This window comes from Mesoplodon mirus, assembly GCF_964341445.2.
Source record: "Mesoplodon mirus genome assembly, chromosome: X".
In the NCBI taxonomy this organism is placed as follows: domain Eukaryota; kingdom Metazoa; phylum Chordata; class Mammalia; order Artiodactyla; family Ziphiidae; genus Mesoplodon; species Mesoplodon mirus.
Genome location: NC_138981.1, coordinates 30928290 through 30946851, shown reverse-complemented (window position 1 = coordinate 30946851; position 18562 = coordinate 30928290). Strand labels below are relative to the sequence as shown.

Here is an 18562-nt window from a genome sequence, read left to right as displayed (position 1 = left end):
TGCCTAGTGTATACTTTCTCCTGCAATATTATAACTTTTTTGATTATTTTCTATGTATTTTAAGACTTATATTGTGTGCACTGTCTAACGTGTGATTTAACTGTGATTCTAGCTCTTCTTTGGTCATATACTTTGTTTAAAGTCAATAGAAGTAATGTATGCGAAAGTTAAGATGATTTATCCACCATTGATTTCAGTTTCTTCAAATAGTTTGTCATAATTCTGAATCAAAGAGGCAGGCATTATATACTTTATATGGCTTAAACTTGGATGATTCAAGAGTGAGCTATTAAATTATGGATGTTTGCTTACTGTTCATTTCTTTTTTAAAATTTCATAAGCATTACAAATTACAAAGACAACAAAGACCAAAGAATGACATGTAAAGCTTTTATTGGTCAGAAAAGTCATGACCTAATGGTGAGCCAGTGAACTCTTAAGGAAAAGCAATTAAAATTTCCCAACTCCTTGAAGAATATTAATCACATGGATGTCTAATGGCTGGTCTGATCCTGCCAATAGAATAGCCTAAATAACTGAGTTGAATAGTTATGGTTATTTTGGTTATAAAATTAGTTACTGGTTAATTTGATTTATTGGATATTCTAAAATTAGTAATTGATATAATAAACACGTTTTATGTTTAAAAAATGAGTTCCTTTTGCTATGGAAAATACAGAATAGTATAAGATGTATTCCCAACTTCAGGGATTAAAAATCTACTGGGGAGACAAAATAGAAACCCTTGAAAGTCAAACAGTATTACATTCAAATATGTAATAGATACTGCAACACAACCTAGGATTATACATAAATGAGGAATAGAGACTCCCAATACAACAGCTCAAACCCATTCCCATAAATTTTCCTATCCCCAGAGGGCTTTCTGAAAATTCCTCTATGAAAACATCTGGGTGCAAGTGAATGAGATGGACATTATAAGAATTATCTAAATCCACTAAAATTTACTAAATAAAGCATCAGCATTTTGACTCCTATTAGTAAGACATTACTCCTGTGACATATTTCATACTAATAATGAACTATTGGTTCTTTTCAATGTTGTTGTCATAGTAGTTGCTATTGATCTGTACTGTCCAATAAGGTAGCCACAGACTACATATGGCTATTGAATATTTGAAATGTGGCTACTCCAAATTAAGATGTGCCGTTAAGTGTAAAACACAGTGGGTTTTGAAATCTTCATATGAAAAAATGAAAGTAAAATATCTTATTAATAATTTTATATTGATTATAGGTTTAATAATATTTGGGCATATTTGGAAAAATATAATTAAATCCATCTGATTATTTTTACTTTTTAGTATGGCAAGTAGAACATTGAAAATTACATATATGACTTGCATAATATTTCTTTATAGCTGCATAGCTACAGTAAACAAAGCTCTTGAATTCAGAGGAGAGAATTTACTGTAAATTGATAAAATTTTAGGGAAGTATTCATGTAAAAACTGTCTTATTTCTAACATATATGCTAATACCTCATCATCCTACCTGTGCTTATGTACTTTCAGCAATGAGAAACTCACTACTTTAAAATTTAGTGCTTTAAAAAGAAAAACAAAAACATTTGCAACACTAATTAGTTGTTCCTATATTAAACTAAAATTCAGACTCCAAGTAATTTCTACCCATTGGCTCTAGTTATTCACTTTGGAACCACACAGAACAATTAAAATCCCTAATCTGCATAATGGTCTTATTTTTAACAAATGCATAGTAGTCTTTGATTAGGAAATCTGGACCCTACACATACTACTAATGAAATCTAAGTTTGCACTATCTTGCTTGAATAATTCATCACTTTGTACTAGTGTTTCCTAAAATCTATTCATATCTGCTTATATTATTTTTGTACCTAGTGGTATCGTGTTGTTGCTAACATTTGGCCAGCAATTAATATATATCCACACATGAAGTGCTGATTAGTCTCTTCAATTTTATTTATTTATTTATTTTTCAGTCTCTTCAATTTTATACAGAGGAAATTGTGTTATTTAAAATTCCCGATCATTCAAGATTTCCTTGAAATATTCTGCTATTCTATGATTAGTCATGTATTCACTTAGTTTTTCAGGAAATGTTCATTTATGAGTGCCTACTATGTACCAGGAATGACTCTAGGTTGAACCAGACAGGCAAATTACTCATCTTCATGGGATGTTCGTGAAACTCATCCCTCTCAATGTGTGTGTTTTTGCATACTTTTTGGTCTCCAGATAATTCCTGATGAAAATACTGCAAAGGGCAGAACAAGTGCAAAGCCCTTTGGCATCCTCCTTGAGACCACTCTCTACATTGATGCAGATTAATTAATTAAGTTTTGTTGTTAAAGAATGATACAACTTTACCAAACTGGAGTGTCAATTTCTCCATGTTCACCATTAGAATTTCATGATTTTGTCAAATAAGTTGTTAAAATAAAAATGCCATGTCAACAAGCATTTATTTTATCCTTCGTAAACCATATGTTTTCAAAAGAGGAAGGTCTTGACCTGAGCCAATGGATGGGTACAAATTTGAGGGGAAACAATAAGACCAATATTTATTGAGCATTTATTATATACCAAACAACATTCTAACATACTTGATCCTCATAAAAGCTCTATGAGGTAGATATTCTTCTTATCCTCATGTTACACATAAAGAAACTGAGGCTCAAAGAGGAGAAATAACTTGCCCAAGATCCCTTAGCTGGTAAATGGTGGAGCCCAGGTCCAATCTAGGCATTCTCATGCAGGAGTTTTAGGCTCTTCACCAGAAGGTTAAAAACATTCTAAGCCTTGAGGGAGAGATACCAGGAGTTTACCAATAGACCTGTAAGAAAGATTGTATTAGGACCACTTAAATAAGGCTAGAAAGGTCCTTGGGACAAGATTAGGGGAAGCCTTGACTATCATGCTGGAGTTTGGACCTTATTTGACTTGTACTTCTTGAGCAGAGAAATAACATAATGAAAGCCATGGTTTTGGAATATACTGACCTGATTACAGTGCACAGGATAGAACTGGTGAGGTGGGAAGGATTATAGCCCTGTAAGGAGGCTATTGCCTTAGCTCTTGTGTGAGGACTAGGAGAGATGGTGTGTCTGGGAAAAGAAAGCAAGTGAATCATGGTGAATGAATTGGCAAGTATTTGGTATTTATTAGACATTAGAGTGAAGTGCTGGAAAATAGCATGACTCATGTTTTAAGCATGGATGACTCAGAAAAAAAAATGGTCTTGTATTTACAGAGCTAGCAAAGTTGATGTTGCAAGCAGTTTGGGGGAAGATAATAAGCTCATTTCTAGACATGCTGAACTTCAAGTGAGAAATCAGGTGGCTACTGAGAGTCTAGATTGAAATTCAAAAGTGAGGTCACAGCTAAAGAGGAATATTTGACAGATATTATGAAAGTTATAGTTAAGTTTTGGGAGATAGTACAATTTATTAGGGAAGGAGTATTGAGAGAGAGGTACGGATGCCCAAGTTTTGAGCCTTTGAAACTACTGTATTTGAGTATGTGGAGGAAAGATGAGCTAGAGAGGAAGCAAGTGTAGGAGTAAAACAGATAAATCTGCCTGCAAATGGACCCATGTTATTTTGACCTCCAAGTACTCAAAAAGTAATTTTTTAAAATATTATTTATCTTCATATGTTCACAAAATCATATAGACCAATGCAGTTGCTCTTATTAAATGTTAGGAAATGTGCACAACAATTCAGTAACATAAATACCATCGAATTAATATTGTGTAATTATGATTCTAAAGGCTGCTACTCTTATAATATATTGTACAATATATGATTTTAAAGTATAGAAGTACGTTAAGAATACAGAGATTGAAACAACATTTACGTGCATATCTATAATATTAGCAATCTGTACTGATTCAAGAACATATTATGATATTTCAAATTTCAAATGTTCATTAGGATTTAAAAACTAGTATTGAAAATAAGTCCCTTTAAAAAGAGTCTATAAATCCTTTCTGGCATGTGTAGAAGTACCCAGAAGATAAGTGTTTATTCATGTTTCTTCCTGTGAAAATTATGTTCTCATGGATAGCATTTGATGGTTCACTTCTTCATTAGTAACTAAATACCTTCAGATATTTGGTTTTTCCTTGACACTTATCCCTATTGTCCTCTAGGAGATGCTGTCTCATAAATAGAGAGTAAGACTATGACTAGGAGTGTGTTGTGGAAGAGTGGGTGGGGACCAAACTTGATGAACGTGTCATTCTGGCATTAAGACAGTGGGTGGTTTCTCAATTGGTTTTACAAGTGGAAAATGTTTAGCTCTGTAAGAAAATAAGATTTCTATTTATCACCTGTGAGTTTTCAAAAGCTATCAGATATAAAATATTTTCTAGTGTTTTAATGCAAAGAAATTGAATACAGGGTATAGATAATAGAATAAACATTTATGTTATTAACTGTTTAAACTTTAAATCTTGCCTATTCTTTTGAATATATATTTGATTTTCAATGTATTTTCATTAGTCACTCCTCTTGAAGTGGTTTCTTTAGAAAAACAGGGATTTTAAAGTTTTTTGAGACTATGGTCATTATGAATTTCAAAATCAAAGAAACTGTGATGTTTATAAGTTTGGAAAACACATATTCAGATTTTTCATTTGAGATATTCAGGGTTCATTCTTTTGAATTTTTTTGTGCTACCAAATAAAGGATGCCTAAGGCAAACTAATGACATTTTTTTTTGTCTTATGGGAGCATGCCTGTCAATTCTGCCATGCTAAAAATGTCATTTAAAATATCTAAGCAGATTGCAGTGTAGTTTTTCTGAGGATAAGGAGACAATTCTGCATTTCCAACTGATGTTACTGTTGTTTGATGAATGAGGCAATTTCTGATAAGAGATTTTTACCCAAATGGTATTTATATCAGAATATTTAAAATAAGATCAAATTCAACTTTAGGATATTAACAATTAGACCAGCCAAATATATGGAAATTGACTTTTGTTGAAAAACCAGAATGATGAATTGCATTATCTTGTATGTATATTTGGCTCTGATGATGTTAAGTGTCTTTATTTGCATCCCCAGGTACTTTCCCAGTTGTAATTCAACACTTTCATAAAATATAATATGGAAACATAATGCATGTCATTATTTTAGCAACAAGAGGTTGAACAAATGTATTTTTTGTCTTATATTTCTAATAAAAAGTAATTTTGATTTAAATTAGCACTATCTTTTTTTTTAGGCCTCCATTCCTTTGAAGGAATTGGAGCAGTTTAACTCAGATATACAAAAATTGCTTGAACCACTGGAGGCTGAAATTCAGCAGGGGGTGAATCTGAAAGAGGAAGACTTCAATAAAGATATGGTAAATTGGTTGTGATAAAATTGTGAATGAACTAGGAATGAAAATGAATAAATATTTGGAAAGAAATTATATAACACAAGTCTCCAACTAAATGCTCAGAGCATACCTTGCACATTTTGTGATTCTAATGATTTATTACAAGAGCAAAGTATTCTTGTTGAACTGTCATTATGAATGCCAAATTACTATGGTATGGACATACAGGAGCACTTACAGATTCTAATAAATAGCCCAGCAATTTTGCTTTGACCTGTACTCAAAGGACAAAATGTAATGGATGAAAAGAGTCAAATCAGAAAATAAACTAAACTTAATAAAAAACACAACCATCATAGATGACTGATATTTTGTGTCAATGCCATTTTTGGTAGTATAACATTTATTTTGGAGAAGGGGCAATTACACATGATATAAACATTGTTTATTAAAGCTTACCACAAGGTGGTTTTATAAAAAAGTTGAATAAGTAGTGTAGTATATATCTAAAATATGTATAAATTCATGCTGCTTATTTCATGGGAATAAAAAAATATAACCATGTGGGCTATTCCCAGACTCATAACTTTCTCCTTAAACCCTGATTAATTTCAACATGTCTTTTACATTTCTCTCTAGCTTGAATATTTCTGCATCACATCCCTTTTCACTGACTTCTTTTTCTCCCTCCACCCCATTTTCACAGTTTCCTTTCCCCTCTCACAGCCATCACCTATATGGCAATCTTAACCTTTGCGTATATCATGCTAGAGATTTCTCAGACATGTATCAATGCTAGCGACTTCTCAGACAGTGCTTGAAAATGATATCAAAAGGCAAATTATAAATTGTAAATAATAGGTATGTGAAGCAGTAGGAGAACCATTTCCACCAATCTTAGTTCTCATTGGTATCAATTCTGACTTCCTGGAGCTGCCTAAATCAGTACTCCCCACGTATGGGGTTTGGTGGCCTTGCCAACTCAGCTCCTGGAAAAACAAGAAGAGCCTTTCCAAGATGCTGAGTTACTGCTACCTCTCCTTCATGTCAAAGAAGAAACCAGAGGGCACCGAGGTGGAAAAGAGTGCTACTTACCTCTTGGGCTGTTCACCAACTCTGCCCTCTAGCTCTCAGCTGGTGTGGGGAAAGAAATGAAGTGGGAGCTTTTGTTAGTTTATTATTTTTGTCCTCAGCCCCAGGAAATGTTGCAGACTTTTTAAAGACATATTTTTTAAAAGTAAGGTCTTTCACAGACTATAAACATAAATGTCTATGTTATATTATTTTATTAGACTAGTAACTGGCAAATCTCAGATGAAAATCCCATTTCCTCTAAAGAAATGAATAGTTCCTTAGTTGTGTGTAGAAGTTTACATATGCATTACAGAATTAAATATGTAACATTGAATACCATGGATGATTATTCACACACATACATGTGAATTTTTAAAAACTGTCTAATATTTGTTATTCTTAGTTCATCAGAGTACCTTGGGTACCATAGCAATGTGAACCTCCTTGATAGACAGTTTTCATATATTGAGTTGAAAGGAAGATAGGAAAATAGAGGTGAAAAATCACATGGTCACATATGCTACTCTATTAAGCTAACACTTATTCAAATAATTTTATTTCAAAGTAAATAAAATAAAATAATATTCTTAGAGTCTAAAAACCAAAATGCATATTGAAAATGCTTAAAGTCATTTTTCTAATCCATATTTTAATACTTACTTAATTGTATTTATTTAAAAATAACATGCATATATGACATTTTTTAGAAATTAATTAACTGCAGTATTTGGCAACAATTGATCACATCATTTTTTACTAATGCCCTAATATTCTAAATTTGGGCATTTAGGTTATTTAAAGCAGAGGTCATTAGAAATCAGTGTCCATTTAAAATAATGTATTTTCACTAAGGAGTGTGTGTTAAAATGTTAAGCTTTGTTGTCATCTCACACTCACACGGCAACATCTGTATTCCTCTGTGAATTAGCATTATAAGTGACAAGTTTAGTTTGCTTCTATCAACTTTTTTAATTTCTAGAAATGCACTAAAAATCAAAGCCAAAAGAATGCTTTCATAGCAGTTCACTTGTCTGAAATGTTGAAGTACCTTATTCCCCCATCTTCCTACATATGACTAATCACGTGTCCTTTTGAACTAGGCAGGAGGAAACTTACTTCTTTTAAAAGTTAAAGTACAACATATAAAAGAAAAACTATGAGTGCAGTATCTTAGGATACTGAAAGTTTTAAATTGGATTTTTGTGTGTTTAAATAACATGTTTTATTATCTCTGTTAACGATGTACAGCTTTCTTAAAACCAAAATGAAGACTGTACTTGTTGTTTTTAATCAGAGTGAAGACAATGAGGGTACTGTAAAAGAATTGTTGCAAAGAGGAGACAACTTACAACAAAGAATCACAGATGAGAGAAAGCGAGAGGAAATAAAGATAAAACAGCAGCTGTTACAGACAAAACATAATGCTCTCAAGGTATTAGAGCTAAAATTATAATATACCTTGCCTATGTTTTTATTTTTTCATGTGTAGGGTAAAACTCTGTGCGTAAATAAAATCTGCTTAAGAATCTTAGTCAACAGAAACACATTTTTTTCTGTTCAATGTCTGTGTTTTATTTAACATTTTTGAGTGCTGTCTTTGATTTTGAAAGATGTGTTGCTTAGAAGTTCGGTTTTTTTTTTTTACTTAGACAAATTTTTCTGAGTAGTAATAGAAAGATATTAACGTGCATCATTCATAGTGTTCATATATTTAATTTTGTAGTATAATTTATTTTTGTAAGTTATTTTTACATTTGTCTTGGAAAACCTACTTAACTGCCAGAATAAACAACCTGTATATTTTTTAGGCTTTCTGCTTGCGATATTTTATTGATTTGATTTAGAGTAGGTCCACTTTTTTGGTAAGCTAGTATTTGTTTAATACTTAATTTTTTTCAGTTAACTTCATTTTGCCTTTAAGAGAGTCACTCTTTGCAATTAACTAAGCATTTATAAGTCTAATTTCATTTATATAGGAGTCCTCTAAAATAATCTTAATGTCCTTGAAGAAGAACTGGTACTCTCATGTTAGCCAGTGATAGCATATAGCTTCAAGTACCCATGTGACTCATCTGGATTTGTGCAGGAAGGACAAAATGGAATATTATCTAGTATCTAGAAATAGTATCTAGAAAGTTCTTGAGAAGAGACTGGACATGTGAAGAATTTTGTGAAATAACCTTTTATTTTTTTAATGTACTTTTCAATATTCACTATTTGCATGCATGGCTGATTTTTCTAATACTGTTAATTGCTGAGCTTTTCATTGTAAATCACTCTTTTAGAGCTATGTAGCCATGGATACATGGCTACAAGGTGGATCCACCTTGTAGGTGGATAGAGTCTGCTTTCTGTATGCAAATAAGAGTATAAAACCTTTCCCCATATAGTCAGACAAGCAAATAAACACTGCTGAGAATGTAATTACACAGTATTGTGCCTGCAGGGAATCCACAAGGAAAGTCTAATTGTCCAGCAGGTTTTCTGAAGGTAACTGCTGATAAATATAGTAACTAGAAAAGGCTTCTTCCCCGAGGGAGTGCAAGAGCAAGCCATAATGTGCTCAGAAAATCAGAAAGCTGTGTAATTCACATGCTTCCAACTGTGACCAAGCTTTTAGAAGCATCTACACTGGTCATATGATATGTGTCCTACTGAACAGCAGTGTTTAATGGTTATCTGGCATACCTGTAAAGAAATCTCTATAATGTCTCTTAATACCTTTACACATTACACATCACCTGTGCTTAGGAAATAAAAGGAGTTTCAGATTTTATGACCACAAGGCCTTTCTCTTGGCAAAGATGTGAGTTGTGTCACCAGTGAGGCACGGCTCAACTCTCATTCGCGTGGCTGTATCTTGGTACCTTTGAAAAAAGCAGCATTCCATCTGGCTCATCCCAGGCATTTAATACCTCCACAGGAGCTTTAGAAATTCAACTAAAAATGTAAACTGGAGTAAATTTTACATCCTCAGTTTTAAACAAAATGCAGAATGAAATCGAGATCATTTTTGAAAATATATGTTAAAAGTGATTAATGAAAATCTACTCCACTTGCCAAACCAATCTACCAAATTCAATTGTTAATCTGCCAAGTGGCTTCAATTCTAGTCCTTATGAAATATTTCAAAGAAGGTAAAAACTTTCCAATGCAATGAATATTTCAGCAGTCCTTTGGTATTCATTATTTTCTTTGGCTCCAGCTATATCTGTACATGAAACCCTAATTGCTACTGCTCTGAAGAAATGAAAGCTGTATCCTGAGCTCTTACATTCCCTTGTGTTATCGTAAAATAGCATTACAACAAATTCTATTAATCAGGGAAGACATTGGGTGGTTTTGTAAGGAGTAAGATGATAAACTTCCCCCCCTTTGTTGATTTAGTAAGCAGTCACCCTTATTTATCTCATCAGGTTGACTGGAAACCATGCACTTTCCCTTTTCTTTTCTAAATAATTTTATCATTTTGCATTTGGATTTGTTATGATGAGAAAAAGTTTGCCGTAACATTTAAATTGTCATTTTCATGTACACTCACAGGTATACATTTTTCACACTTGAATATATATAGCTTGAAGCAATTTACATGCTAACTAAGAACACTTTATATTTCTAATCACAAAATATTAATGGCCTATGAAACTATTTTATAGAGAGTTTTAAGATCATGAGTGTAAGTTGCTTGGCTATATAAACTTAAAAATTTGAACCTAGGGCTGAAGATATCAATTTTAGAATTTTTACCGATTTTAAAATTCAAATAAAAACCCATTAAGTTTGTACAAGTATGTAGTTAACTCAGTTGAATGCACATATTAAATTATTTCACATACTCAACACGATAATTGAGTTGACTCATTAAGAGTTAATTAAATGTGAAAAAATTTCTAAACAAGTTTGAACATGCTAAGAGAAAATACTTGAAGTGGGTTGTTCAGGTTTCTTAGCTTCATGTACATGGGTCCTGTCACATGAATACATAATTTAATCATCTATTTGTATGTTTAGCATTTAAATGTGAATTTAACTGAAACTGAACAAGAAGATGAGGGACCCAAATTATTTTTAAATGACTACAGCCAGAAGTGTAATATACTTATATATTGATATTTTAATAATATCTGCACCATGAACAGGATTTGAGGTCTCAAAGAAGAAAAAAGGCTCTAGAAATTTCTCACCAGTGGTATCAGTACAAGAGGCAGGCTGATGATCTCCTGAAATGCTTGGATGACCTTGAAAAAAAATTAGCCAGCCTACCTGAACCCAGAGATGAAAGGAAAATAAAGGTAATGTTGTTTTAGAATGTCAATCCCAGATTTTGTTGCTACAGTTTAATTTATTTAACTTAACCTGTATGGATCATTTTTTGAAGTGTTGATGTTGTTTCCTCTATTAGTGTTCTCCCCAATTTGATGCATTTCTTTGTATTTTTTTGTTTGTTTTAGTAAATGTATTGTATAAGTGTTTTTCAATTGACATAATGTTGAATGAATAAAATGTTTTATTCTTAGACAATGTAAAATGAATTAAGAAATGTCATATGTTTTCTGGTAAAATTGTAATTGACTCTGTGTATCTTTGTTCCAGATGAACAAATGACTTATCGGTATATGGACGACTTCTATCTCATGTTAGCACATTCATTTCATCAGAGCATCTTCACACATCAGTGTCAAATCTCTATAGATTTATTTGTTGCATATTGTCTGAAGATGTTTTTTCTGTTATTATTTTACACTCTTTATTTTGCTTCATTCTCTGTTGAGTTCCTCAAAACTCTAAAAAGGAAATAAATTACTTATTCACTTACCCTCTAAATTATATTCTATATGGATGGTCCCTAAGAAATAATGAGTAATCACTCCAATTTGGGTCAGCCCCAACACACTAGAGGAATTGAGAAGAAAGAAAACTGTTAGATCAATTTCAGTATTTTCTCAATTAGAATATCTAAAACTGAGCATTCAAAAGATAACTGAAATAATATTTGGATTCTTGGGTGAAGATGACAGTGATGGCTTCCATACTTGTAAATTATGAAAAGTGACAATAAAATGACAACAGCCTATGAAATTTCTGGGACAGGTATGTGCTGCTTATAGGTTGGTTAATGTGGTTAGCTAACTGCCCTGGGCCCTGTATTGGTTTTGCTCAATAGGAAATTGATCGTGAGTTGCAGAAGAAGAAAGAGGAGCTGAATGCAGTGCATAGGCAAGCTGAGGGCTTGTCTGAGGATGGGGCAGCAATGGCAGTGGAGCCAACTCAGATCCAGCTCAGCAAGCGCTGGCGGGAAATTGAGAGCAAATTTGCTCAGTTTCGAAGACTCAACTTTGCACAAATTGTGAGTTGTTATTGGCAAACCTACATATGTGTTTGCAACTACTACTCTAATAACAGAGGCCTACTAACCAATAGAAAAAAATCTGGGTGCAATTTCAAAGTGCTAATATGCAACCTGAAAGTGAGTAGTTCCCCCTCACTTTGGGCTTCTGCAACACTAGTGGTTAATTTTTCAGATTAAAAACATAATCCCTTAACAGATCATAGGAAACAGCCCCCTTATCAAAAATGAAAAATACATCTTAATTTCTTTTGCCACATCATTTTTTCATAACACTAGAAATGTGAATTTGTCAATTTATCATACATTTACTTTATTTCAGCATCTAATCCAAAAATATGTATTGCTTTCCTGAGACCATCCCATGCTAATTTTACTTTCTTAATGTATACATGGTAAATAATAAATCTTTTGTGAAACAACTTCTTATACCAACTTGCACAAGGCCTTGTTATCTCATTGACTTATAGAATAATAGCTTAGTCCTCATACCTCGCTTAGCTGCTCAATGGGTTAAAAGGCTTATTAGAAGGATTGTATGCCTAGTAAGATTGTTAATAATTGGTAGCAGGTTGAAAAATATCAAATATTGTTACTACTGAACTATTATAAGCCAAAAGGAAAAGAAACAACTGCTCTTCTTTCTTTCAAAAAACTGGATGGAAATTTTGTGATTCTCTCTTTAAAAATACAATTCATAATCGTAAGCTTGGTCTTTTTAGCTCTTTATCTGTAGTAGGGAATAAACCATAGGGATTTTCTAAGAGGTATGTTTTTGTTCCTATTCTGAGATATTGTAAAGTGAAGCAGAATGGTCACCACTCTGTCATTATGCAAAGACAGTGCTCCTCACAAAACCAGGGTCTGAAAGTCTGGAAAATGAGGCTTTGTAATTATGTTAGGTCGACTTACATGAAACAACAGATATTCAACCCTTTTTGACCTATGTTAATGACAGTTGCATTCGTTTCGACCCATAGGTGAGACTTTCTTGGGAATTTCTTCTGTGATGTTGTTGATTCCATTTAATACGGGGTAAATGTTTGAATATGTCTTAAACAATTAATATAACTTTATTTTATAAGCATATAATTTTGTTAATGTTGCTTATTAACCAAGGGAAAAAATACTGCATATTGTCACTTCTTTTAACGTGTTAGAAAAATCCATGAATACACTGTTTTCTAAGAAATCCAGTACCTTAAGATTTAATAGTAGCTGAATATTCTGAGAAATTGGAAGTAGTAATGTAAGGTATGTTGAAACTATATTACATTTAAAGTCCAATACTAGCTCATTGCACATTTCAGCCTATTATCCTTCATAGTAGATATTATGAGCATAATATGTCATAAATCACTCAAGCTTACACTAACAGAAAGCCTGTGTCTGTGGATGCAGAATGAATTGAAAGATTAAGGCAACCATAAAGAAAATTTAAGTAAAATATTCTTGCCTCGATTTAATGCATCATTTAAGTCCTCCGCTTTGAATTATCTTACTACTCACTATTTTCTCCATTCCAATTTCCCCCATATCTTGACACACCCAGGATTAATTTTTTTTACAACTTAGTCAAGGTAAGTTATTAACACTTTATAGTTAAATAGACACAGGATCAAAAATCTCCATAAACGACTCACTTAAAATGCCATTGTGTCCTTGCACATAACAGGTGCTAACAAATATTTGTAAAATGTAATAATGATTGGTGAAATAAAGTAAGGATAAGTGAACCAGTGTAGAATTTTTAAAATAAATTACAGTAAGATACTATAATATATTTTCTTCATAAAACATTTCTTCTTGATTTTATATCTGAAGGATCCAAAATTCAGAAGGTGCCTTGCTTGGGGAAAATATTTTTATGTTAACTTTTAACTTTCCATGATAATAGAAGCAATAACAATATGCATGAAGAATTATCCATTTAATATTACAATTATATTTAGCTTTGGATTTTTATTAGACCTGAAAGATGATATAGATAGATAGACAGACAGACTGATGGATAGACAGATAAATCTAAGATGTATCTTTATATTCCACTGATTACTAATACATATTAAAAAACTGATTTCACATGTCCACTGGTTAGAGTCATCTTTCCCAATTAATCTAAGGTGAGGATATTTGAGATAGCCACAAGGAAACAGCTTAACTAAAAGTTATGTTTGGGGTAATCCTACAATGGCTCTGATGTAGCACAGGTAGTCATAGCTTCACAATTTCTTTCCTCCTCTTCCATTGCCCTTCTCTATTTCTTCCATCTTTCTTCTTCTCAAATGTCCCTTTTTATTTTCTCTGTATATAAACTCTAGACTTTCTTTGGACTCAGGGATTTTTCAGTTGATCTTTCATATCTTAGCAGTAGTAATTCAAGATGGTAGGCAGTACTATGAAGTGCTTAACATTTGAGAACTGAGTTTAAAATGAGAAATCAATTGTCTTTACTTTAGAGATAAAGACGCAGAAATGGACTAAGCAGTGTAAAATTAGTGTACTTCAGGGACTATGTCCAGGTCAGAGTTATATATGGCAATAGTAAAGCTCAGAAAAGCCATAGAACTTTGTCTCAGGGAGCCATGAAGCGCAGCCCCAGGCCAGGTAGGAGTGCAGACCAAATCAGAGAAGAGAATATCTGCAAATCATTGTCCTCAGGACAATCCTGGAGAGCAGAAAGAAGGGAAAACAGACTGGGAGAAAGCAGGTAAGATTTTCTCCAGGTATTGAGCATGTTGAAGCCCCCACCTTAGTTAGGAATACAAGACATTTCTAATGTAGTTCCTGTTGGCTTAGAGACCTGGCTGTTCAGTGAAGACCAAACAACGACTGTAAACTGAACATAAGGAATGTTTTCTGTAGGATGTTTTACAACAGCAGTGTGGTCTAGTAAAATAGACGACTCCCTGGGATGAACAGCCCTGATTGTGAATCCCATTGATTCCATCTGCTGGTTGTATGATCACCAGTCAGTCTCTCCCAGCCTGGTTTCCTCCATCTCTACCATGGGGATGAGGATGTTTGTGTTAATGAAATATATGTAAAATACCCGCTACATTATAGAGGTTAAGTGAATCAATTTTTTTCTTCCTCTTCCTGTATATAAGTTAACATTGGAAAGGAGACACATTATTTTAAAAATTTATAATATCTTTGTAGGTCATTAAGAGAGTTAGGCTCGGTGGGTACCATAGATTTAAAATGTTATTGGGGCTTCCCTGGAGGCGCAGTGGTTGAGAATCCACCTGCCAATGCAGGGGACATGGGTTAGAGCCCTGGTCCAGGAAGATCCCACATGCCGCGGAGCAACTAAGCCCGTGCGCCACAACTACTGAGCCTGTGCTCTAGAACCCGTGAGCCACAACTGCTGAAGACCATGCGCCTGGAGCCCGTGCTCTGCAACAGGAGAAGCCACAGCAATGAGAAGCCCCGTGCACTGTAACGAAGAGTAGCCCCTGCTCACCGCAACTAGAGAAAGCCCCCTCGCAGCAACGAAGACCCAACGCACCCAAAAATAAATAAATAAAATAAATTTATAAAAAAATAAAATGTTATTAACAACAGATAGATCTATTTTGTTCAATGTAAATTACAAATTAGACTCCGTAATCTTTGGCCAGTAGTTTTGCTTAGAGTCACAAAATATTTGCAGGAAATTTCATACAAAGCTGGTGATTCTACCAATGAAGGCATAATTCTCCATGAACTTGGCAATAGAGCATTATCTAAATTATTTTCTATAGCAAGGTAAAGAAAAAGAGGAAAAAACATAAAGGCTTTGAAAATTTCTTAATAGAAAACTATGCATAATTTTATTAAGCTTAATTTTAGCATTAGACAGTTAACCTCAGAAATCCCAAGAAAATACAACCACAAAATTGCACAGTGAGGGTATATAACAACCCGGAGCTTATGTGAAACTCCTGAGCAAAATAAGCTCACAGACTAAAATTACAATGGATATAAAAAGATTCCTTTTGTGAGTGATGTTAACACAACAAAAAATAAAAGGAGTATACACACCTGAGGAAATTAGAGATAAGATAGTCAGTAAAGGACATGAAATTGTGTTTTTTAATGTTCAAAAAGATTTAGAAAATAAGGATGGAATGGAATTCTTACAATAGGAACAGGCCATTTTGAAGAGTGAATAGGAAACTTTGATAAAATAGAGTCTAGAAATTAACATATAATTATTGAAATAATAAACAACTTTTTAATGGTGGATCCATTATAGAATAAAAAAGAATATATTACTTGAAAGATGATGAGGAAAATTTTGCTTTGCTGAAAATACTGAAAGATGGAGAGGATAGAATAAAAAGCTCAAACATATGCCTAAAAAGAGTGGAGACCCTGAGGAAGAGACATTATTTTATATAAATGACAGACATTTAACAAAATCGAATAAGTCTCCATTTACATGAGTCCTCAAATTTAATAAAGCTCAATTTACATGAGTCCTCAAACTGAATAAAGCTCAACCAGTGTGTAATAAATAAAAACAAGTTCACACCTAGCAAGGTCTGCATGAAACCCAGAACATCAACGATCAGGAAGATCATCATAAAAGCTACCAAGGACTAAAGGCAGAAACTGCTGCAGGCTGGCTGACTTTTCCTCAACAATAGATGTTAGAAGAAAATGGAATAATATCTTCAATGTGCAAGGCAAATGTTCAAAAGAATTCTGCCAACTGTGATTCAAGAATGAAGACAAGATATTTTCAGATATACAAATATTTTCAGATAAAGGAACACTAAGAGAATACATTACCTAAGATTCTTGCAGAAAGAAGTACTAAACGATGTGCTAGTGTAAAAAGGAAAATGGAGCCGGAGAGAAGGAGCAAGCTATATAAAGGTATATAAAATGATTTTCTATATATAAAAAAAGGGAAAAAATTATCTTGTAATTAGTTACTAAAATTGTGGCAATTTCTGCAAAGGAAAACATTGAGTGCTATGAGAATATAAAAGTGATCTGATCTTACAGCAAGGAGAATACAATAAATAAAAAGCTTGTTCTAGAAGGTAGCAGCAAATATAAGGCTTGTGCCTAATGTGTTCAATGTGAATTATTGCCAACTATCATGTTTCTAGGAGGCAAAAAAAAATGCAGTAAACCTTTGGAATAGGCATACATGCATGACCTGTCCCAGGAAGGAAAGCAAAAAAAAAAAATACAAAATACAAAAATACATCTTAGTGGAAGAAGGAAAAGCAATGTCCCTTTTCTAAATACGACAACTCCATTTACCCTGGATATCCCATGGCTTCAAATACCAAGTAAATAATACTGATATTCAACATTTCACATCCAACAACTTCTTATTCAACTTCTTATTTTAGATGCCTAACACGTATCTCAAACATAAGATAGCCAACTCGAGAATAATTAATTTTCTCTCCTACATAAATTGGCTGCTACCAAGCTCTCCAGGTGTTAGTAAATTGCCCTTTCACCTAGGTCCAAAGCCTAGGCACCATCCATGATTCCTCTTTGCTCTTATATCATGCATGGAATTCACTTCAAATTCTGTTGACTCTACCTGCAAAATACATTTTTAATTGGACCACTCCTCAGTACCTTTATTGGAGAAACCTTAGCGTATTATCTTTCATCTTGATTACTTCAGCAGCATCTAATCCTTGCTTCCAATATTTTCCCACCTACACTACAGTCTCCTTAGTGAAGCCAGAGAATTCCTAAAGCTTATGTGAGATTCTCTCAAGCCCCTGCTGCTCACTACCCTTTTAATGAAATTTTACGAGCTTCTACGTAGTTTGATTCCTGCCTCTCATACCTATATTAACTCCAGCTTTATCTCCCTTTTTGCCATTCTCCTGTCATAGAGGCATAAAAGTTTCTCCTCCATACTTAAACACACAGCATCATTTCCACCTCAGGACCTTTGTACATATTGTTTCTTCATGGAATATTTTCCACATAGACTTTTACATGGGTACTATAACTTACTTAGCCATCTTTTCATTTAGAAACAATGAACGTTTAGTGGAACTTTGATGTAGAATCTAGACAGGTAATACTTAATAGGTATTTTTTTCTATTTTAAAAATATTTTATACTCCTTATAATTATACATGCCAACTGGGAGTTTAAGACACCTCTTCAGAACGGCAGATTTTAGTACAGTTACTTCTGGAAGTGTGTATACTGAGAAAAGACAAAGTTCTTGAAACTTAACACTGAGGTAGTAAAGAGGGAATATGAGGATGATTATAACAATGTATTGCAAAGGATAGCTTTTACTACATCAGAGTAAATTGTAGTAAGGTATTTTAACATTAAAAGTACACATTGCCAAAATATAGAACTTCTTGAAAAGTTGATAGAAAATTGTTAGATTTATTTAAATGCCACAAGAAATGCATTATACAAGTTAGTCCTTAAGTGAATAATTTGTAAAATGAAAACACTTTTATAGTGTAAACATTCCTCTACTAACTTTTAAAAATTGTTTGAATTTGAATAGAACTTTACATTTACAAAATGTTTTCATATGTATCTAGTTTGTTCCCACCAATAACCCTCTCGAGTAAGTATTATTTTCATTGTCATTTTCCAGAAAGGAAAATTAATCTAAATAAAGTTAAGGAGATTGTCCAAGGGCACATGTAAGAAATGGAAGACACCTAACTTGAACTTAGTGCTTCCCGAGTTACAGTGAGAGCTATTCAAAAGAAAGAAAAGATATCTAGCGTCCAAGTAAGTTTGAGAAACACTGGATTAAGCAAAGTTTCCTTAGTTTAGAATTTTACAGGGCTTTTGATATGCAAATGTGA

At 33.2% G+C, this 18562-nt stretch overlaps 1 protein-coding gene across 2 annotated transcripts in view; it reads left to right on the top strand.

The window, feature by feature from the left end:
* Positions 1–18562, top strand: part of DMD (dystrophin) — a 2064872-nt gene that overhangs the window by 847832 nt on the left and 1198478 nt on the right. For both annotated transcript variants that reach the window (XM_082609524.1, XM_082609523.1), the window contains exons 38-41: positions 5234–5356; positions 7701–7838; positions 10546–10698; positions 11571–11753. In XM_082609524.1, coding sequence (XP_082465650.1) covers positions 5234–5356; positions 7701–7838; positions 10546–10698; positions 11571–11753 — 597 coding nt within the window. The remainder of the gene's footprint in view (positions 1–5233; positions 5357–7700; positions 7839–10545; positions 10699–11570; positions 11754–18562) is intronic.